Below are 22,960 nucleotides of genomic sequence, written 5' to 3'. Positions count from 1 at the left end.
GCAACAGACCTGCTCTGTCGCATGGCGTTCTGGGAGTGGTAGTTCTCCCAGGTGACTGCCCAAGCCAGCTGTGCAAGGAGAGGGACTACAATTCCCAGAATGCACCAGGAGAGGAGCTGGAGGGGTTGGCGTAAAGCGTGATATGATGCGTTTAGTTGTCAACCTTATTCGGTGCCCCCTTGGCTGGGTGGCTGAGGTGATGGAGCCTGGGCTGTAGGATGATGGGTTTGATTAATAACATCATCTTAATAAAATTTTTAAATCTGTTCTTATTAAAGAAATCACCCCCGCTCCTTCCCTCACTGGCTTGCCGCAAGGGCGCCTGGGAGTTGTAGTTTCTCTGTACCCTATGAAAGCCGCAAGAGGGACATCATGATCCTGTCCAGAAGAGCAGAGCACCCAATAATGTTCTCCAGTGGAGCTGATTTCCTGACCCCCCTGTCACCCTCGCTTGGTAGGAGTTTATATACTCAGCCTCCTTAAACAGTCAGCCAGCTGCTTAAGCAAAACAAACAGGCTCTTCTGGGAAAAACGGGGCTAGGCCTTAGCCATGTTAGTTGTTTGCATTAACTGTGCTTTTCTAAAACAAATTTCACTGTAATGATAATAAATATTCAGTGCTGTGGGACTCTCGCGATTGTCTCGGGAGTTTCCGGATGTTCTGGGGGGTTTCATTAAAACCCCCATTCCTGGGAGTGTGTGATTTGGAGAGAATCTCACTCTTTTTGTTTTTAATGGAAGCTAAGTTGCTCAGCTTCCCAACGGCAGAGAAAAGCGTGAAGACGGGACCTGACTGTGCTCCAAAAGCTCAGAAGCCAGGAGGCAAATAAAAAGAATCCAATGTTTATTATTTTTAATCTCATGATTTTTAAGTCAATTTCATGGGTTTTTTTGGAAACCTGGTTTATGAATGTTTGGGGTTGGCAAAACTGATTATTTATTATTCTGTAATTTCTTTTTCATAGAATCACCAGAGTTAAAGGCCAGAAGGGACCACCAGATCACCTTGTCTTGCCTTTATATCAGCGGCCACTTTCTCCTCTATCCCCTTCCCCAAGCAAGGCATGGTGCTTGGGGAACTTCACAATGACCTCAGTCTTGCAAAGTGCTGATCACTGGGTGCTCAGCTATGTTCAGGATTGGGCCTGCAGTCCTGGCACACCTCAAATGCCCATTGATTTCATTGGATTGATTAGTGCATAAACCCTAATACTAATACCCAACCCTAATACTCTGTGATTCTATGATAAATGCTTTAGGATTGGAGCCCTCAGACTTGCTTCCATGTTGTACCCCTTTGTTGGTCTTGTATATTTAGGCTGCAATCCTGCAATGGGCTCCACACAGGCAGCAGAAATGGCAGTCCAAACCATTCAAAACTCATGAATCGTGTTTCAAAAAATCACGATACTGCCTTAGGAATCATGAGATTTTTCTAATCCTTGAGCCTTTAGATCTCACAACTTCACAACTGTTCTCTGCATCCATGAGGGCTAAAAACTTACTTTAAAAAAAAAAAGAAAGAAAGCTGAAATTCTCATGTAATCACGTGACTCCCAGAGCTGAGGCTTTAAGAAAAATTAGATTGTCGTGAGAGTTGGCAGCACTGCGGCTGGCCCCTATGGAGCTTAGTGCATAGCTTGGGATGTAGTGTGTGAGCCAAAGTCAGATGAAGTCAGTGGAAAGATTCCCATTGATTTCAATGGCCTTTGGATCAGGCCCTTTAAGGCAGTGGTTCTCAAACTTTTGTACTGGTGATCTCTTTCACACAGCAAGCCTATGAGTGTGACCCCCCCTTATAAATTAAAAACACATTTTTTATATTTAACATTATTATAAATGCTGGAGGCAAAGCAGGGTTTGGGGTAGAGGCTGACAGCTCACGACCCCCCAGGTAATAACCTTGCAACCCCCTAATGGGTCACGACTCCCAGTTTTAGAACCCCTGCTTTAAGGTATGTCTACATTAAAGCTGGGATGTGTGACTCCCAGCACAGGTATACAGACTCACGCTAGCACACTAAAAATAGCTATGTGGACTCTGTGGCTCGGGCTAGCTGCCCAAGCTTGGACCTGGGAATCAGACAGGCTTGGATTTAGGGGGCTACCCCAAGCCACCACCCATGCCACAAAATCCGTGCTGCTATTTTTAGCATGCTAGCTTGAGCAAAGCTAGCGCATGTCTGCTACCCAGGAGGGAATCACTTTTCCCACTTTTAGTGCAGACATAAGCTATTTGGGACAGGGTCTTTAGCACAATGGAGCCACCATTGATTAGGCACCATCAGAATATAAACAAACAGTAGTACAGAACTGAGTTTACAAACCTATGCTTTGCTATTGCAAATAGGTTCCTTCCAAGCCCCCAGCCTTACTCATCTAAGGCTCAATGAGGCCTTGCATGGTGGGAGTAGGATGGTGTGGCACCAGGCTTTCTGAGAGCTCCTGGAATATAGAGGGAGCTGCCTGTGAATTAAGATTTATTGGGGCCCTGGACACAAAGAACATTTGGGCTCCCCACACCCTGGGGGTCTAGGGATGTTGGGAGCCGGGGGAGCCATGGCCCACCCACTTTTTAACATGGGTGTAGTAGCCTCAGGCAGGCATGGAGTGGCAGTGGCAGGGGCTGTGCTTTGCGGCAGAGGAAGTGATCAGCTCCCCCGCTGCGAAGCGCAGCCCCTGCTAGCAGCGCCAGCCTCTTCCCGCTGGGAGCCTGGACCACTGTGCAGAGCCCCAGATCCTCCACCTGCCCTGGGCGGCACGTGCTAGGAAGTGGGGGGACAGGCCAGGGGCTGCTCTTGGGAACCCTCACACTCCAGCGCCCAGGGCAGTTGGAGGCAGGGCTGGATTTAGGGGTAGGTGACCAGGGCCGGATTAACCTTTTGTGGGCCCCCCATGGGAGCAATGTAGCATGGCGTGGGAAGGTCAGTCCACAGAATGAGGGGCCAGCCAGGGACAATGGGACATGGCATGGCAGGGGCGGCCCAGCTCCGGCCAGCCAAGTGTGAGGGCACTATTTACAAACCGGCAATTGCCAGACGCACAGTGGCCCGCCTGGCCCTGTGCTGCCAGCGTGTCCCTTCCCCTCGGGGGCAGGCCCGTGTTGCGCCACACTGTCCCCCACAAAAAAAATCCTCCTGACTCCCTATAGCCAGAGCCGCCCTAGACCCACTATACCCAGCACCCCCCCAACCCCTTCCACACAAATGCACAGTGCCCTGCACAACACCACTCCTGCCCAGCGCCCCCTGCCCACAGCCCCACCACAACTGCCCAGCACCCCACACAGAACCTCCACTCCCTAGTGCCCAACATATACATCTTCCCCGCCCCCTCACAGCCCAGCACCACCCCCGCAAAAAACCCACTCCCCCACGCCCTGCCTCCTGGCCGCACTCACCGGCCCTGCTGGGAGGTGACTGTGTCTGCCAGGCTGAGCCAGCAGCGCAGCCAGGGCTGGTCCCAGGGTTGTGAATCATTCCAGCTCCTCGGGAGTGGCGCGATCAGCCAGGCCAGGGCCTACCCCTGCCCAGGCTCTCTCAAGACGCACTTCCCCCGGAGGGGCCCAGCCAAGGTCCCCGCAGTGTCCCGTCCCCCCCCCCGCGACCCCCCCCGCCCCCGCCGGCTGAGACAGGCCAGGCTTCTGCACCAGTCACAGGCAGCTCAGCTCCAGGGAGACAGGTAGGGCCCCACAGGTGGTGGGAAGCAGAGACTGCCTGGGGCCGGAGATGCACTGGGGTCTGGCCAGGGGGCAGAGAGGAGCAGGGAGGTGTGGCTGAGGAGGCAGCCGGCGGGCAGGCCAAGAGGAGCAAGTGGTGGGCGGGGGAAGCCAGAGGGGTCTCGGGGCGCAGTGCAAGCAGAGTAGGCCGGGGCCCCTTCTGAGCATGGGCCCCGCTCCATGGCGCCATTGTAAACCCAGGACTGCAGGAGACCCAGGTTGACCGCCTGGGTTGCGGGGCTTGTGGGAGCTGGACTCGGGGGGTTGTTTTTGTGGTTAGCGGCAAAAGGGAAAATAGAACGTTTGATAGGGTTACCATACGTCCGTTTTTTCCCGGACATGTCCGGCTTTTCGGCAATCAACCCCCCATCCAGGGGGAATTGCCAAAAAGCCGAACATGTCCAGGAAAAATACCGTCCAGCCACTTCCCCTCCCGCGGCTGCTCTGCGAGTCCTCCCCTCTCAGACTTCGGCTCTGTTTAAGAGCCAAGCTGCCCGAGCCAGCGCTACCGGCTTCGGGCAGCCCCCCTTGCCTCCGGACCCCAGCCGCAAGCCGGGCACTTCTCCTCCACGGCTCCAGCTGCTCTGCTCCGGCGGCTGGGGTCCGGAGGCAAGGGGGGCTGCCCGAAGCTGGTAGCGCTAGCTCGGGCAGCTTGGCTCTTAAACAGAGCCGAAGTCTGAGAGGGGAGGAACAGAGGCAGCTGGAGCCGGGGAGGAGAAGTGCCCGGCCGGGGGCGCAGGGTCCGGAGGCAAGGGGGCTGCCCGAAGCCCAAGCGCTACCGGCTTCACGGTTTGCCGGGCAGCCTCCAGACCCTGCGCCCCCGGCTTGGCGCTTCCCCTCCCGGGCTCCAGCTGCGCTGGGGAAGCGCCAGCCGGGGGTGCAGGGTCTGGGGGCTGCCCGGTAAACCGTGAAGCCGGTAGCGCTCGGGCAGCCCTTTTCGCGTGGCTGGGAGTGGGAGGGAGGAGGGGGCGGAGTTAGGACGGGGTTAGGGCGGGGAAGGGGCGGGGCTGGTAGGAAATGGGCGGGGCTAGGGCCCCGTGGAGGGTCCTCTTTTTTTATTTGTTACATATGGTAACCCTAACGTTTGAAGTCACATGTTTCAGCTATTCTGTGTGTGGATTCATTTTTCACTAACCGCCTAGAATGTTCTGGGCCTTTGTAGAATCTCGTGGAACTTTCCAGATTTTCTGAGAATGACATTTTCCATTTCGTCGCTCAGGCTCATTAAAACGTCTCTTTGAGTGACGATGGCCGACGAGAGACTGACATGGCTGGCTGTTTTATCTCTTGAAAATGCCATTGGCCAGGCTTTGGATCTCTCTGACCCTGTGCTTCAGTTCACGAGGGCAAAGGTGAGAAAAGCGACCTTTTGAAATAAAGGACATGGGTTAACAGTCTAAGCCTGTCACCTTCTGTAACGCTACTTAATACTGGTCTACCCCTGGGCAGTGCGTGAGCCCCTTGCCCCACCCCTTCTACCCAAGGCCCCGCCCCTTCTGCTTGAGGCCCTGCCCCCACTCCGCCCCCCCCGCGCAAGCCCCTCACTGGGGGAGCTCCAGCTCACCCAAGGTGCCCTGAGCCTCAGCCAGCCCAAGCCACCCCCGGCCCACCAGTCCACCCACTCACCCCCTGGCCCACCTATCCGCCCGAGCTGCCCCAAGCCCCGGACACCGGAGGAGCCCCGAGCCTCACCGTGGCCATGGTGGGGAGCATTAGTGGAGGGCTGGGGAGGTTTAACCACCCCCTGACTCCATTAAGCATCGCCCATGGGTCCACCCAGTGTTGGTGTACAGTTCAATTTCTTGATGTTAGTACATTTCAGTTATTCTTAAAATTAAAAAGTTTCTATAAGCTCAGAAGAAACTAATTTTTTAATCTGTTTATATATGGCACGAATAAATATAAATGTACAGATCCTAGCTTGCAAATATACCATCTTATATGACAGGGATAAATCATGCATGCAAATCTTGAATCCAAGTTGTGAAATGGGCTACAAATGCAATAAAAAAAATAAGGTATTCAAAAGTTGAACAAATGCAGTGGGGGGTCGCCATTTGGTCTAGGGCTGGCCCTGGTTGGAGGGTCCGCGGATCTCAACAGCGCCCCAAAAATCCACCACTGCTTCCTGTTACTCTCTAGCTTTATAGAGTTTAGAACAGTGGAGTGGGCGCTGGACCTTAATTCTTTTCCCACTTTCTATAGGTAACTTGCTGTGTAATCCTGAGCAAGCCATGTCCCCTCACAATGTCTGTGTTTCCTGTCTCCCACCCTTTGTTTGCCTTGTCCATTTACATGGAAAGCTCCTTGGGGGCAGAGGGTGTCTCTCACTATATGATTTTACCGCACTTACTACAATGGCTGGGGTAGAGTTTTTTGTTTTTGTTGTTTTAATGGATTTTCTGCTTAATGTAAGTAGAGGCTTTGGCCTTTCTTAATACTGACCCACCCTCCCATCCCCCAGATTTTATTGTCCTTGAGGAGTTTGCAATCTGATGGCATCTGCAGTTTTGTTAAGATTCTTTTTGTTTTGACTTTTATATTATATTCAAATATTTAATATAACACATACAAATATAATATAATACACCACTAATATTTGATTATAATATAAAAGTTAAATTAAAACAACAATATAGAAATGAAATATTTCAATAGTATCAAAGCAACATTTTTCAGAATTTTTATTCCACAGGAAGTTTCAAAATTTTGCCTTTTCATTCTGAATCAAAACAGTTTTCTTCCCCAAAATGTTGGACTTTCCCACGGAACAGAAATTCTGTTTCCTGACCAGTTAAACCAAAACTGGAGAAAGCCTTCCATTGACTTCCATGGGCATTGGATCAGGCCCTAAAACTTGCAAAGACATAAAAACATAGAAATGTAGAGCTGGAACTGACTTTGAGAGGTCATCTAGTCCAGCCACCTGCACTGAGGCAGGACCAAGTAAACCTAGTCCATCCTTGATGGGTGTTTGTCCACTTGTTCTTCAAAACTTCCGGTGATGGGGATTCCACAACCCCCCTTGGAAGCCTATTCCAGAGCTTAACTATCCTTAGAGTGAGAAAGTTTTTTCCTAATATCTAACCTAAATCTCCTTTGCTGCAGATTATGCCTGTTACTTCATGTCCTACCTTCATGAGTTTAATTTTTTACTCTAGGCCTGATCAAGCTCCACTGAGATCAGTGACAGTCTCTCTGTTGACTTTTCTGGAAGGTGGATTGGATACACCGTGAGTCATCCCATTAGCTCATATGGGACCACTCACAGTGTGTAAAGTTAAGCACAAAGTTAAGCACTTTGCAGGATTGGGGCCTTCGCTGGTAACTGTAGCAGACTCACATCCACTATGGATGAGCTACTAGAGGCAGATGTACAGTGCACACTCAACAGTGGGTCACATATGTTCAGCCCCAAGCATAATGCCCCGATCCACAAAAAGGTACTTATGTGCCTGACCCACCCAGATTTAGGTGCCTAAATCCCATTTTTAGACGCCTTTGCCCTCCACAGAACTCCCACTCGGCTGCTGCTCCGGAGGCACCTCAGCTTGCTCGGCACCTCCGTTTTTGCAGCAGAAGTGCCATTGGTGCCTATATTTCTGCCTCTGAGTGCACCACTGCCTCCCTCTAGACACCCAGGAACCTTTCTCCCACCTCAGCCCCATAGCAAGCCAGGACCTGGGGGAAGGTCAGCGCTCAGTCACCTGCAGGGCCCGATCTGGTAGGCATGTTCAGAGGCCACTTAGATTTATGCGAGTCAGGGAAAGGGGAAGAAGTTCCCTTATAACCTTTAGCCTACTGGTTAGAGACCACCAGTTCATGTCCCCACTCTGTCTGAAGAGGAGAAGGGATTTGAACAGGTATCTCCAACCTCTCTGCTAGTGCTCTAATCCCTGGGCTATGGGATATTCTGAGTGGGGTTCCCTCCATCTCTCCTCTTGGAGTTGTTCAACTTGAACTAAATAATTGAATAACTAAATACTCACTGGGCCAGCAAAAGAGTTAGAATGACTCTAACCTGGGCGGTGGGAGATCCCTGTGTAAGACCCCCTGGCCCCATCTGCCTGACGCAAAGAAGGGATTTAAACCCCTCTCAGGCTGCTGGGGCCTTGACCTTGATTGGAGCCTCTGGGAGTTGCTGTAATGCAAATAATCTGTGGCAATAATCTAGAATGCAGGTGACTGTCTCTACCACACTCTTATTTGGCTGATTTGATGGAAAATTCTGCGTGTAACTGGGACCATTTCCAGCAGATATATATGTGTGCCTCCAGTTCTTGTTTTAAAGTAGAGATGTTTACTGGAAATACAGGTGTATAAACAAAATGCTAAATCAGATATGTTTTCAAGCAACATGCAGGCAAGAGTGATTAAGTTACTTACGTCTTTGGCGCGGTCTTTTTCTTTCTCTTACTTTGTTTGAACAGGGCTTTTCGACCTGGGCTTCAAGTATTGCCTATGAAAAGTTTCATGGCATTTTGTTAGGGTGCCTCGCTGTTTTTCTCAAATATTGCAAGACCTGTGATAAATTCCTGAGAGTTGGCAACACTCTAAATCACAAGAACACAAAACATAAGAACTTAAGAATGGACATACTGGGTCAGACCAAAGGTCCATCTAGCCCAGTATCCCGTCTTCCAACAATGGCCAGTGCCAGGTTCCCCAGAGGGTATGAACAAAACAGGTGATCATCAAGTGATCCATCCCCTGTCGTCCACTCCCAGCTTCTGGCGGTCAGAGGCTAGGGACACCCAGAGCATGGGGTTGCATCCCTGACCATCTTGGCTAATAGCCATTGATGGACTATCCTCCATGAACTTATCTAAGTTCTCTTTTGAACCCTAGTATAGTTTTGACCTTCACAACCCCTGGCAACAATGGTTCGAACTGGCCTGCAAAGGGCAACTGGGCCAGGGGGGACCTGGGTGGCTGGGAGAACAGCCACCGGAAGGACCTCAACTGCAGCTTCCCCGAAGCTGTTTGGGGTGGCCCAGCCCAACCTGGAGCCCATGCCCGAGATGTGGGGCCTGATCACCTGGTTGCACGACACTAGATTTTCATTATGGGTATATAAGGGCGTAGCTACCCTTCTTTAGGGTGACCAGATGTCCCAATTTTATAGGGACAGTTCTGATTTTTGGGTCTTGTTCTTATATAGGCTCCTATTATCCCCCACCCCGTCCCAATTTTTCACATTTGCTGTCTGGTCACCTTACCCTTCTTCAGCTCTAAACTGGATCAGTGCTGCTGTAACTCTGCTGGTGTCAGGACGGGCGGGGTGTGTTTTGCACACACAGTGTAACTCCACCCCATGATGGTGGCATTTTAACGGGCATCTGCCTCCTCTGTGTGGCGGCATTATGCTGCACTGAGCCAGGAGCCAGCACATTGGGATAGGTGGCCCATTAGTGATGCTATGTATCCTTTTCACACGTTCCTTTGCTGGAAAGGAAGAAGGGGGTCGGAGGAGCCAGGGGAGTTTATTGACTTGCCCGCCCGGCTTCCCCTTCTAAATACCTACCCCACATGCATATCTACCTCAGTTGAGGCAGATCTTGCAACTCTTGCTCATATAAATTGAATAAAAGCTGCCTGATTAGCAATCCTTCATTAACACTTGTAAAGCACTTTGAGGTCCTCAGATGAAAAGTGCTAGAGACCCGAGAAGCATTATTGCTGCATTGTTGCTGATCAAATTTTCCAGCCAGCTCAGCATTCTGTAAATGAAACCACAGGGTTTGAGTCATGGCATGTGGATGACCTAAAAGTGGTTGAACACAGACCTCTTCTGGACATTTCTACACATTACAAGTGATAAGGAGAGGCAGAAAACAGCTTTTGTAGTCAAGCTGGTTGAAAAATTTTTGATGAAACATTTTTCCGCTGGAAAATGCAGATTCAATGAAACCTCTTATTTATTTTTTGTTAAATCACATTGATTTTGGTGAAATTTCACGTAGACCAAAATTGGAAAAAATTTCAAAATTGGTGAAACGCCTCGGTTTGACATTTTTGGAGTGAAAAGTTTTGATTTTTCATGTCAGAAAGACATGTTCTTTCAAAGTTTACTTTGTTTTATACAAAAAATTAAAATAAAAAGGGTCAAAATCAAAATGAAACATTTTGGTTGACCCCAAATTAATTTTGAGGGAGTATTTCATTTAGTGGGAAATTTCAACCTTTTTGCTTTTTGTCCCAATTCAAGATGAATTTTTTTTTTGATGCCTCAAAAATTTTTGCAAGATAGAAAATCCATTTTCCAACGAACTTTACTTGTGGGCATTTTCACACACATTTATCACTTGGTTGCATATAGATTTTTTTTTGGATCAGAGGGTTTGTTTGGGGTTTTTGTGTGTGTGTTTTAAATGCAGTTTTAGTGCTCATATAAAATGTCAGGACAAGAAGTAGCACAATCAGCATGAACTGGCACCTTTATTAGCAGTCTCCACAGAGAAGACATGAATATACTCCCAATTCACCTCTCCAGGCCAGGGTTAAGATACAGTGGCAAAGCAATGCTCAGGGAAGCTTGCAATGCTGCTGTATATACTCAGGGGCGGCTCTAGGTTTTTTGCCACCCCAAGCACGGCAGTTAGGCGGCATGCAGATTCGGCGGCATTTCTGCAGGTGATCTGCTGGTCCCGCGCCTTCGGCGTACTCGCCACTGAATTACCGCCGAAGCCACGGAACCGGCAGACCTCCCGCAGGCATGCCATGCCACCAAAGACAGCCTGACTTCCGCCCTCACAGCGACTGGCAGGCCACCCCCTGCGGCTTGCCACCCCAGGCATGTGCTTGCTGCACTGGTGCCTGGAGCTGCCCCTGTATATATTACACCTGTTCTACAGAAGAAGGGGTCTGGTAGTACCCCTTACAGAAGCTGATGTCATGTCCACTGTCTTAAATGACAGTTCCTCATCTCCTGCAAACAGGCTTGTGAATCTAGCATCTTTCACCAGCGCTAAGAGCAGGTTTATAACAGACTCGCACTGAAATAACTAAATCAGTTTGAATACACTCCTCCAGTTATTTCGGCACAGATCCATGTGTGGACATGTATTTTGGGATCAAAGGGTCCCATTTCAATTTTGCTTAAGTCAGTAAAATAGACACAAAATCAAAACAGGGCACTTTTATTCCGGAATAAGTGTCCACGCATAAACTTGTGCTGAAATAATAAGAGATCTGAATTCAAACAGATTTAATGTTTTCAGTGCAAGTTTGTGTGTAGACCTACTCTTAATAAAGATTTAAAACACACACATGCAAGTATCTAAACTGAAAACCCACTGGCTAAAAAGATACTTGGAGCGGTATGTGTGTCCAATCCTGCATGTTGCTGAACCCCGTCATTCACCATAAGAAGGGGGCCCTCTTCTGAAAGTAAAAATGTCCCTGCATGATCAACACCTAACTGTTCTCATGACCCCACTAATGCAATTGTTCCTGTTTACTCTCTGCTGGTCGCTAGATGGCACTAGATATCACTTAAAATTAATGAAGCATACCAATCAAATTGACAACCAAAAGCTTAGTTCTTCCTGTTGTCTGGTCTCTGCTTTGTTTAGACTAACAAAACCAGAACTGGCTTGTGGCCAATGCAGTTTTATGCTATTACATCTAAGAATTAGAGGATGTTTTGTTAGTATAACAGGTATCACTAATTATATACATCGATAGGTCTTACGGGCCAGAGGGTGAAAATCTAATTTTAGGAAATTCCTCAAACTAAAAACTTTGTTAAAATGGAATCAATACCTTTAGAAGAAATAAGAAATTGGAAGGATATTTATGGTAGGCTGGTGCAGGGGTTTCTCCCAGAAATAATGAACAAAAGGAAACTAAGGAATTCTAAGCAAAGATAATACATTACCATCATTAATAATAATAGGGTTGTAAAAGTATTGAAATGCTGAGTTGTTAACCCAAAAATCTAACCAGCTAGAATGTATGCACCACTTTGCAAGTGTCAGCTAATTACCCAGTTGACTGAATTTCAAAAATGAATGGAGTCAATGCAACTGAAATCGATGACACTGTTGCTTAGTCTTCTAAGGGAGACAGTGGAAACCCCGGGAGTTAAAATGAGACTGGAAAAGGGCAGTAGACCCCATGCAGTCTATTAGGGACCTTGCTTTGCAGATCTACTTTACCCGGGAAGCACATAAGTATTACACTGATGAGCACTGTAAAAGACTCTTAGATAAGTAGTAAATGCTCTGGAAAATATATCACAGGGAGCAATCATGCACTGGCAGGGGAATGAACTAGATGGGAGCTACCAGGTCTTTGCCAGTTTTGAATGTGCTGAGACTGGAAGCTCTTTGGGGCAGGGACCATCTCTTGGTTCTGTGTTTGCACAGCGCCTAGCACACTGGGGTCCTGGTCCGTGACTGGGGCTCCGAGGTGCTATGGCACTGCACGCAGGACCAATGCGACTGACCCGGAGAGCCTAGATGAATGCGCTGGGAGGACTCCTGTTTCACCGTTACAGATACATTTGAAGATCCCGCACTCTTTATTAGGTGGTATGGAAGCCTGCAGAGGGTTAGGGATCCGGATGTGCATCGGGTGGAATTATTCCATAGCAAGCACCACCACACCCTCTTCACACCACTGATGCTGCAAAAGCAGCAGTTCCAATGGTTAGAGGAGGGGACTAGTTAGAGGACCTGGGCTCTGTTCCTAAGTCTGCCATTGACCTGCTAACTCAGATAACAGAGTGCTCCCCAACCTTGGCCGTTCTTAGGCCTTTCCTGCAAACCCTCACTAGGTCCTCCCCTAGTTAACTCTTCCTTAGAGAAATAGGAACTTCAACCTCCTTTATACCCCCATATTGGAGCTAATTGCAAACTCCTGGACTAACCTCAGGATAACTCAGCACAAATACCTCTGCGTCTCAGTACAGGGTTTTAGCACATGAACTTATGACATGTATTCTTTCCTGTGCTGGGTTCTAGAAATCATCCCCCAGTTACAAGCATATCAGGACTTCAGATGGTAGGTGCAAAGTGCTGCTATTATATTGTTATTGAATGACTCCATCCCGGCCCCAGATCCCTGCCACTATGGAGACCTCTGTAATTGGAAAAGAAGGACTGCAACATAACTCTGACAATTGCATCACAATGGTGGTGTCAAATATCCCCATTCTGAGAGCCTGCCTGTCACACACCACTCACCACCAGCCATGCATTAAAAATGAAGCGGCAATCTCACTATGCATGAAATTCATCTGAGACATGTATATCAAGCTGGGTTCTTGTCTCCCTGCCCTTTCATATCATAAGAAAGATTCTGGGGCTGGAATTTAGCAAACAATGCAGGAGGCAAAACTGAACCCAACTCATTTTTCCCATAGCTGTAGCTGCATTGTCTCTGCAGGTTTAGCAAAAGTACAAAACTGGGTTGGTAAGTAAAGCCAGTAGATATGGCTCTGCAAACAAGCATAAGGCATTTAGAAACAAAAAAATAAAAAGTAGATGGGACAGACAGGTTGTAGACAGGGAATCCTTGTAAAGTTTGTATTTTGACGGAAAAGTTCTTTTATGAGGCTGTCTCTTGTTACTTTATAATCTTTGATAACGGAAACAACTGAGTACTGCTCCAATTACTTTTTCATTATGTAAACAGATCTTATCAGAAGTTCTAGTGGGCTGGATTCTCAGATTGTAGCCCGGATATCTAGTTCCATGATAAAAATCTGTATCAGTCTAGTATGATTTTCTGCATTATCCAGCAATGGAAATCAGAAAAGGCCTCATTAGTACAATGTGTGGATCTCAATACTTTCCTAGTGGATCATCAATGAAAACACTGAACCTTGATTCCGATCTCACTTTCTCTGGTGTTACTCCATTGGCATCAAAGGAACCACTCTGATTTACACAGGGGTAAGGGAGAGGTAAATCAGATCTGTTGTCTATAGACTGAGGCCTGGTCTACACTATGACTTTAATTCGGATTTAGCAGCGTTAAATTGAATTAACCCTGCACCCATCCACACAACAAAGCCATTTATTTCAAAATAAAGGGCTCTTAAAATCGATTTCTGTACTCCACCCCGACGAGCGGAGTAGCGCCAAAATCGATATTGTCATTTCGAATTAGGGTTAGTGTGGCCGCAATTCGATGGTATTGGCCTCTGGGAGCTATCCCACAGTGCACCATTGTGACCGCTCTGGACAGCAATCTGAACTCGGATGCACTGGCCAGGTAGACAGGAAAAGCCTCGCGAACATTTGAATTTTATTTCCTGTTTGCCCAGCGTGGAGAGCACAGGTGACCACAGATAGCTCATCAGCACGGGTAACCATGCAGGCCGATAACCGAAAAAGAGCACCAGCATGGACCGTACGGGAGGTACTGGATCTGATCGCTATATGGGGAGAGGATTCAGTGCTAGCAGAACTTGGTTCGAAAAGACGAAATGCCAAAACTTTTGAAAAAATCTCCAAGGGCATGATGGAGAGAGGCCACAATAGGGACTCAGATCAGTGCCGCGTGAAAGTCAAGGAGCTCAGACAAGCCTATCAAAAAACAAAGGAGGCAAACGGTCGCTCTGGGTCAGAGCCGCGGACATGCCGCTTCTATGCCGAGCTGCATGCAGTTCTAGGGGGCGCCGCCACCACTACCCCACCTCTGACCGTGGATTCCGAGGCGGGGATAACCTCATCAGCTACACCTGAGGATTCTGCGGACGGGGAAGAGAAGGAGGAGGAGGAGGAGGACGAGCTTGCGGAGAGCACCCAGCACTCCGTTCTACCCAACAGCCAGGATCTTTTTCTCAGCCTGACTGAAGTACCCTCCCAAGCCAGTATCCAAGACCACGACCCCATGGAAGGGACCTCAGGTGAGTTTACCTTTTAAAATATAAAACTTGTTTTAAAAGCAAGCGTTTTTTAATGATTACTTTGCCCTGAGGACTTGGGATGCATTCGCGGCCAGTACAGCTACTGGAAAAGTCTGTTAACGTGTCTGGGGATGGAGCGGAAATCCTCCAAGGACAACTCCATGAAGGTCTCCTGGAGGTACTCCAAAAGCCTTGCCACAAGGTTTCTGGGCAGTGCAGCCTTATTCCGTCCTCCATGGTAGGACACTTGACCGCGCCATGCTTGCAGCAAGTAATTTCGTATCATTGCATGACAAAGCCTGGCAGCGTATGGTCCCGGTGTTTGCTGGCATTCAAGCAACATCCGTTCTTTATCTTGCTGTGTAATCCTCAGGAGAGTGATATCGCTCATGGTAACCTGGTTGAAATACGGGAATGTAATTAAGGGGACAGAGGTGGCGGGGGAAGGGGAATTGGCCCAGAGCTTTTTGCGTTTGGCTAGCAGGGATCTTTCCTGATACCAGCCATGCGGTGGGGGGAGGAGTAAAGCGATCATCCCAGAGAATTCATGGCGAGGTGGGGGGTGTTAGTTTGGTTCCTGCAGGGATCTTCCCTGATACCAGCCACACGGTGAGGGGAGGGATAAAGCGATCATCCAGAGAATTGGATGGGGGGGGGGTTAGTTTGTTTTCTGCTGCTGAAGGTTAACAGGAAAACCGCAGCACTCAACGGGCTTTGCTTGGTATGTGGGAAAGGAGGGCGCAGAAGCCGAAAGACAATGGCTTATCATGGCCGCATGCAAGCCGAATTCTGTTGCCCGGACCTGCGTCTGTGATCTCTAGCAGCAAAGCCACAGGTACTCAATATTAAGAGGCAAAATGAGACCTTGCACAGAAATCACATGTGCTATGTAATGTGAATAGTGTTGGTCACCGTGAAAGAGTATAAGCATTGTTCTGCAAAATGTATCTTTTTAAAAAATTCTCTCCTTTTTTCCCTCCCTCCAGCAGCTGCAAATTCTTCAAGCCTCCCTCCTCCGTCCCGAAGGCTATCTCAGATAAGGCGTCGGAAAAAGAAAATGCGAGACGAGATGTTCACAGAAATCATGGAATCCACCCGCAGTGAAAGAGCTCATCTGAATGAGTGGAAGGACATGGTTTCAAAGTATAGGAAAGAAGCCAGTGAACGTGAGGACAGGAGGGACCAACGTGAGGACATGAGGGACCAACGTGAGGACAGGAGGGACCAACGTGAGGAGAGGAGAGACGCTCGAGATAAGAGGTGGCAGCAGGAAGATCAGAGGAGGCAGGATGCAACGCTGGGGCTGCTGCGTGAGCAAATAGACATGCTCCGGCATCTGGTGGAGCTTCAGGAACGGCAGCAAGATAACAGAGTGCCGCTACAGCCCATGTATAACCTCCCTCCCCCCTCACCATGTTCCATAGCCTCCTCACCCAGACATATAAGAACGCGGGGGCGGGGGGAGGCTCCGTACACCCTCCCATTCCACCCCAGTGGACAGCCCAAGCAAAAGGCTGTCATTTTTTTAACCTTTTTTTAGTGGCCTTTTCCTTCCCGCCGATTATCCTCCCAAACCCCACCCGGGTTCTCTCCCTCTTTTTATAATCAATTAATAAAGAATAAATGATTTTTAAACGATAGTGACTTTATTTCCTTTGAAAGCAAGCCGGGGGAAGGAGGAGGGTGGGTTCCTTACAGAGAATGAGTCAATAAAGGGGGCAGGTTTTCATGAAGGAGAAACAAACAGAAATTTCACACTGTAGCCTGGCCAGTCATGAAACTGGTTTTCAAAGCTTCTCTGATGCACAGCACTTCCTGGTGTGCCCTTCTAATCGCCCTGGTGTCTGGCTGCATGTAATCAGCAGCCAGGCGATTTGCCTCAGCCTCCCACACCGCCATAAAGGTCTCCCCTTTACTCTCATAGAGATTGTGGAGCAAACAGCAAGCAGAAATAACAATGGGGATATTGGTTTGGCTGAGGTCTGAGAGAGTCAGTAACGATCGCCAGTGACCTTTTAAACGGCCAAATGAACATTCTACCACCATTCTGCACTTGCTCAGCCTGTAGTTGAACAGCTCCTGACTCCTGTCCAGGCTGCCTGTGTATGGCTTCACGAGCCATGGCATTAAGGGGTAGGCTGGGTCCCCAAGAATAACTATTGGCATTTCAACATCCCCAACGGTTATTTTCTGGTCCGGGAAGTAAGTCCCTTGCTGCAGCCATTTAAACAGAGTAGTGTTCCTGAACACGCGCGCGTCATGAACCCTTCCCGGCCAGCCCACGTTGATGTTGGTGAAACGTCCCTTGTGATCCACAAGTGCTTGCAGCACCATTAAAAAGTACCCTTTGCAGTTTATGTACTGGGTACCCTGGTGCTCCGATGCCAAGATAGGGAATCCCATTGCAGCAAAGCCATCCACTATGCCCTGCACATTTCCCAGAGTCACTACCTTTTGTAGCAGCACCTGAGTGATTGCTTTGGCTACTTGCATCACAGCAGCCCCCACAGTAGATTTGCCCACTCCAAATTGATTCCCGACTGACCGGTAGCTGTCTGGCATTGCAAGCTTCCACAGGGCTATCGCCACTCGCTTCTCAACTGTGAGAGCTGCTCTCATCTTGGTATTCTGGCGTTTCAGGGCAGGGGACAGCAAGTCACAAAGTTCCATGAAAGTGCCCTTACGCATGCGAAAGTTTTGCAGCCACTGGGAATCGTCCCACACCGGCAACACTATGCGGTCCCACCAGTCTGTGCTTGTTTCCCGGGACCAGAATCGGCGTTCCACGGATAGAACCTGCCCCATTAACAACATGATCTCCAAAGCACCGGGGCCCGCGGTTTGAGAGAATTCTGTGTCCATGTCCATGTCCTTGTCCTCATCACGCTTGTTGCTGCGCTGCCGTCGCCGCCGCCTCCTTGCCTCGTTTTTCTGGTCCTGGCTCAGCATAAACTGCACGAGGACGCGCGAGGTGTTTACAATGTTCATGACTGCTGTCTTGAGCTGAGCGGGCTCCATGCTTGCCGTGGTATGGGGTCTGCAGTGTTCACCCAGGAAAAAAGGCGTGAAATCGTTGTCTGCCGTTGCTTTCATGGAGGGAGGGGTGAGGCTGTACCCAGAACCACCTGTGTTTTTTGCCCCATTAGGCACTGGGATCTCAACCCAGAATTCCAATGGGCAGAGGAGACTGCGGGAACTATGGGATAGCTATGGGATAACTACCCACAGTGCAACGCTCCGGAAATCGATGCTAGCCCCGGTACATGGACGCACACCGCCAAATGAATGTGCTTAGTGTGGCCGCATACATTCGACTTTATACAATCTGTTTCCAAAATTCGAATTATATAAATTCGGATTAATCCCATAATGTAGACATACTCTGAGAATCAATCAAAAGGCTGTTAAAAAAAGGTGTTTGGCTAGATGCAATGGTATAAAATAGACTATTCCTTTGAGTGCATGTGTAAAATCACAATCCTCCATCAAGTGGGAGGAATCTGTGATCAGCCTTGTACACTCACTTCATTAATTGTTTCTGGTTAAATATGTAGAATAATGAGGAGGCCAAAGGAGAGGAGGAGAATATTGCATTCACGTAAAACCAGATTCTGATGCCCTTACTCAGGTTGAGTGATACCTTACTCCACAAATAATTCCATTGAAATTAATAAGACTTTTTATAGCAGGGATTGGCAACCTTTGGCACGCGGCTCGCCAGGGCAAGCACCCTGGCGGGCTGGGCCGGTTTGTTTACCTGCTGCGTCGGCAGGTTCGGCCGATCACGGCTCCCATTGGCCACGGTTCGCTGCTGCAGGCCAATGGGGGCTGCAGGAAGTGGTGCAGGCTGAGGGATGTGTTCGCCACCGCTTCCTGCAGCCCCCATTGGCCTGGAGTGGCAAACCGCAGCCAGTCGGAGCCGTGATCTGCCGAACCTGCCTACACGGCAGGTAAACAAACCAGCCCGGCCCGCCAGGGTGCTTACCCTGGCGAGCCGCGTGCCAAAGGTTGCCGATCCCTGCTTTATAGAGTAAAGGGCTACTCAGAAAGAGGAAGAAGATGAGCATCTTCTGCAGAGAGTACCCAGTTTTGCAAATGGGGCATGCATGGCCTTTTGTGCTCTGATCTCTCGTGGTGAGTGAAGCAGGTGTTTGCTTTAGAATAAAACTCAGTCGTGGAACCTTTCCTAAGGCATTCCCTCAGACATGTATTTGCGAAGGTGCCCAGAGAGCTCGGGACATGCGCTTCTGTAAATTAAGCCCCAACGTTTCAAAAGCAGCCAGTGATTTTGGGTGACTTGATATTTGGAACCCAACTTGAGACACTGGTGGTCTGATTATCAGAAGAGCTCAGGGCCTGCAACAGCAGCTGAAATCAGTGGGAGCTGCACGTACTCAGGGTTTCTGAAAATGAGGCGTTGGTCGTTTCAGGTTGGAGTCACGCAAAATCCCTGGCTGCTTATGGGAATTGGGGCCTAATTCTTCAAAAATTAAAAGAACAGAAGTGTGGGTTAGTGACTGGAGCAGGGGGTGCGTAGTCAGAACTCCTGGGTTCCATTCTTGGCTCTGCCACTGAATTGCACCCTCCTTTCTTCTGACGTCTCAATCTGTGATGGAATTGGTGTGGAGTAGGTTCCTCCCTGGCAGCCAGGGAAGAAATGCAGAATTCCTCTGGGCAGCACTTCTGTTTCAGAACTCAAAGGAAAAGATATGCAAGGTAGACAAGTACGACCACACCTGTTTCTTCATAGTAACCATGGCGAGGGGACACTGCATAGCACTGATCAGAAAGCAGGGGACCCTACTGCTCTGGAGGGGAGCAAACGCCACAGATCCACATAGGAGAATTATTCTCAGAGCTAGCGGACCTCCTGCAGGCTGCATGCCGTAGGTGGGGAAATGGAGCAGCTCATGTGAGCAAGGAGCTGCAGAGGTGCCTGGATGCAGGTAACTATAGCCAGACCCACAAAGTACTTAGGCTCCTAACTGATTTCAGTGGAAGTTAGGAGCCTAAATACATTGTGGATCTGGATCTACTTGCCTAAGATCTTCCTCCTTCCCCCACCACCCTGCAGAATAACTTTGCAACATCTCCAAGGCCGGTGCTACCATTAAGGCGAACTACCCGGTAGGCGGTTGCCTAGGGCGCCAAGATTTGGGGGCGCCAAAAAGCAGTGCCCCCAATTTTTTTTTTACAGCGTTCCTCCCCGAGCACACCGTCGCTGCTCCACTTCTCCCGCCTCCCAGGCTTGCGGCGCCAATCAGCTGTTTGGCGCCGCAAGCCTGGGAGGAGAATTAGAGCGGGGGCGGCGTGCTTGGGGAGGAGGCAGAGCAGAGGTGAGCTGGGGTGGGGAGGTGCCGCACGGCTCCCCGGGCGGGGGAACTGCCACGGCGGGGGGCACCTCAGGGCGGGGGAGGGGGAGCTGCCACAGGGCTGCTGGGGTTGGGGGGACACAAGGTGGAAGTTTCGCCTAGGGCGCGAAACTTCCTTGCACCGGCCCTGAACATCTCAGTGGTAGAGCCAGAGTTTTGTACAGTTTGTGTATTTTTCCTCTAGGGCTCATCCCCTATGTGATGGAGCAGCCCTGCCTCTGAATAAGTCAGAAGGCTACAGAGCCAGCATGTGCAGTAGCTTCCCAGGGATTGAAGGGCCGACTTCTGGGGAGCCAGAATACATTTCATTGCAAATGAATAGGTTTGGGGCACCATTGCACATTATAAAAAACACTTTCCATCTTCAAAGTGCTTCCCAAATGTTAACCAATCAACCTCCCCAAGCTGGAGTCTGTCCCCGGGGGGGAGTTCCAGTAGACAGAGCATGGATGGCAGGAACTGTGCAGCATTTTCAGAAGCTGAATAACATGAAATGATGAATAACATATGTCAGCATGAAATCATTATTGCTTCTAACCCCGTTGGTTTGAAGGGCAGAGCCATCCAATGCTGAAAAATACATGGGCTGGAAAGCAAACAGCAGATGCAGCTTTCCAAAGGGCATGTGCTAAAAAAATAAAAAGCAGCAGCAACATAAGTAGGAAAGACTTGGCAGCACCCTGGCAAGTAGTTCAAAGGGTCCTTGGAAGAAGAAAAGTGTATGTGAACAGAGAAAAAGACAAGGCAGATCTGATGGGATAGGAATGAATGAGAAGTGAAAACAGTAGGCGTGAAATGCTGCAGTGAGGGGGGAATGGGTGCTCTTGGAATAAATTGTCAGTTTATTTGTTGTTTATTCCACAACTCCTGGGTGTGGGTCTCTGTGCTGCCCAGGAGTCAGGGGGTCAGATCCACAGCTGGTGTAAATCAGCATAGCTCATGCAGATCCTCCAACGGAGGATCAGACCTGGGATCTATACTGACAATACTCAAAGAAGATGGGTATTTTGCCTGGCTGGAGGGTGGGGAGGAGCACTGGGCTCAGTTCTGGAATGACTCTAGATTTACATCTGGAGACTTGAAAGCCAAATACAGCCCACTGGATTATTTGTTGTTGTTGTTTTTCACCCCCTGGGATCTTTGGGCCCAATTCTGCAAAGAGGCTAGTGTTCTCACTATCCATTGTACATCCAAAGCTTTGTCTTAGCTACATGACATGATGGGTGAACACTTTGGTCCTGTTGAAGTCAGTGCCATTTTAAATCAATAGGGTCAGAATATCACCCAAGGACAACACATGTTGATCCCATCCACACTACAAGTTGTAACCCTGTTGTAAGCAGAGCATGGTCTCAGATACTGCAGAGTTGGGGTCCATATAAGTAGGTAGATAGATAGATAAGAAGGATATCAGTGTTGTAAGTGGGATTCTTGCCTCTGTATTTCTATGGTGTATTTGTGCCCTGTGTATCATTTTCCCTCCACAACCCCTTCACTCCAATGAAACAGTAAGAAACTTTATTTTTTTAAACTTCAGGAATAGCACAAGAGCTCAGCCTGTGCTGGAAAAGAAACTGCTGGAGCCCAGGCTGCAATGGAAACAATAATAAGCTAGCTGTACAGACATGCTCTTTGAAACACAGCTTGCCTTCCTTCAGGCTGCCAATTTGAAGTCATGGTAACTTCCTGCAAGAGGGCGGATTGCACAGGAGAGAGATGAACAAGGTGTGGCCTCCCTCTGCACACGCTGGAAAGGAGAACCTGAGAAGAGGGATTTCCTGGTGAGCTTCCTCACACTGCACAAAGGGCCTGAAGGTGAGGACTGTGAGCAAAGGGAATGACCCATCACTGTTAAGTAGAGGGGAAAATGCTAATAAACAACATGGGGATGAACAACTTTTTGTTGTGGGCATTTGTGCTCATTAATTTTAGCCCATGCTTAGATACAAAGGGGAGAGTCACTACACACAAATGATAGCTACCTAGATGATTTAATTATTATTTGCACAGTGATAACACCCTAGGAGCCCAATTCATGGACCAGGAGCCCACTGGGCTAAGTGTGGTACAAACACTGAATGAAAAGATGGTCTCTGTCCCCAAAGAGTTTACAACCAGTGCAAAGGAATGCACATTGGAAAAAATAATCCCGACTACAGATCTATAATAATGGGTAGCTGTTTCCACTAAAGTAGCTGTTACCACTCAAAAAAGGCATCTTGGAGTCATTGTGGATAGTTCTCTGAAAACTTCAACTCAATGAGAAGCAGCAGTCAAAAAGACTATCTGAATGTTAGCAACTACAAGGAAAGGGATAGAAAATCAGACAGATAACATCATAATGCTACTATATAAATCCAGGGTGTGCCTGCCTCTTGAATAATGTGTCCAGTTCAGGTCACCTCATCTCAAAATGAATATAGTGGACAGGGCCGCCCAGAGGATTCAGGGGGCCTGGGGCAAAGCAATTTTGGGGGCCCCTTCCATAAAAAAAAGTTGCAATACTATATAATACTATATTCTCATGGAGGCCCCTGCGGGGCCTGGGGCAAATTGCCCCACTTGCCCCCCCCCCCCCCGGGCAGCCCTGATAGTGGAACTGGAAAAGGTTCAGAGAAGGGCAACAAATATAACAGATATGGAATGGCTTCCAGAGAAGGTGAGAGTAAAAAGATTAGGGCTGTTCATCTTAGAAAAGAGAAAACTGCAGGGTGGTGAAGCACTGGAATGCGTTACCTAGGGAGGTGGTGGAATCTCCTTCCTTGGAGGTTTTTAAGGCCCGGCTTGACAAAGCCCTGGCTGGGATGATTTAGTTGGGAATTTGATCCTGCTTTGAGCAGGGGGTTGGACTAGATGACCTCCTGAGGTCCCTTCCAACCCTGATATTCTGTGATTCTATGATTTGGTAGAGGTCTGTAAAATCATGAACAGTGTGGGAAAAGTGAATAGGGAAGTGTTATTTACCCTTTGCTACAATACAGAAATCCAGGGTCACCCAATGAAATTAATAAG

General features: G+C 48.7%; 1 protein-coding gene across 2 annotated transcripts; it reads left to right on the top strand.

The window, feature by feature from the left end:
* The first annotated feature begins 4,936 nt into the window (after nt 1–4,936).
* LOC122172156 (uncharacterized protein KIAA2012 homolog) lies at nt 4,937–21,615 on the top strand. Of its 2 annotated transcripts, XM_065584443.1 has the most exons (3): nt 4,937–5,070; nt 13,992–14,576; nt 15,563–16,184. In XM_065584443.1, the coding sequence occupies exons 2-3, from the start codon at nt 14,039–14,041 to the stop codon at nt 16,114–16,116; spliced, it is 1,092 nt and encodes a 363-aa protein (XP_065440515.1). In that variant the 5' UTR covers nt 4,937–5,070; nt 13,992–14,038; the 3' UTR covers nt 16,117–16,184. The 2 variants fall into 2 exon arrangements, 1 of the variants encoding a protein (XP_065440515.1); XR_006172198.2 differs by lacking the exons at nt 13,992–14,576; nt 15,563–16,184 and adding an exon at nt 21,486–21,615.
* Nucleotides 21,616–22,960: the final 1,345 nt, after the last annotated feature.

This window comes from Chrysemys picta, chromosome 2 (genome assembly GCF_011386835.1).
Source record: "Chrysemys picta bellii isolate R12L10 chromosome 2, ASM1138683v2, whole genome shotgun sequence".
NCBI lineage: Eukaryota > Metazoa > Chordata > Testudines > Emydidae > Chrysemys > Chrysemys picta.
The sequence above is the reverse complement of the archived record's forward strand: the minus strand, read 5'-3'. Positions and strand labels throughout refer to the sequence as shown.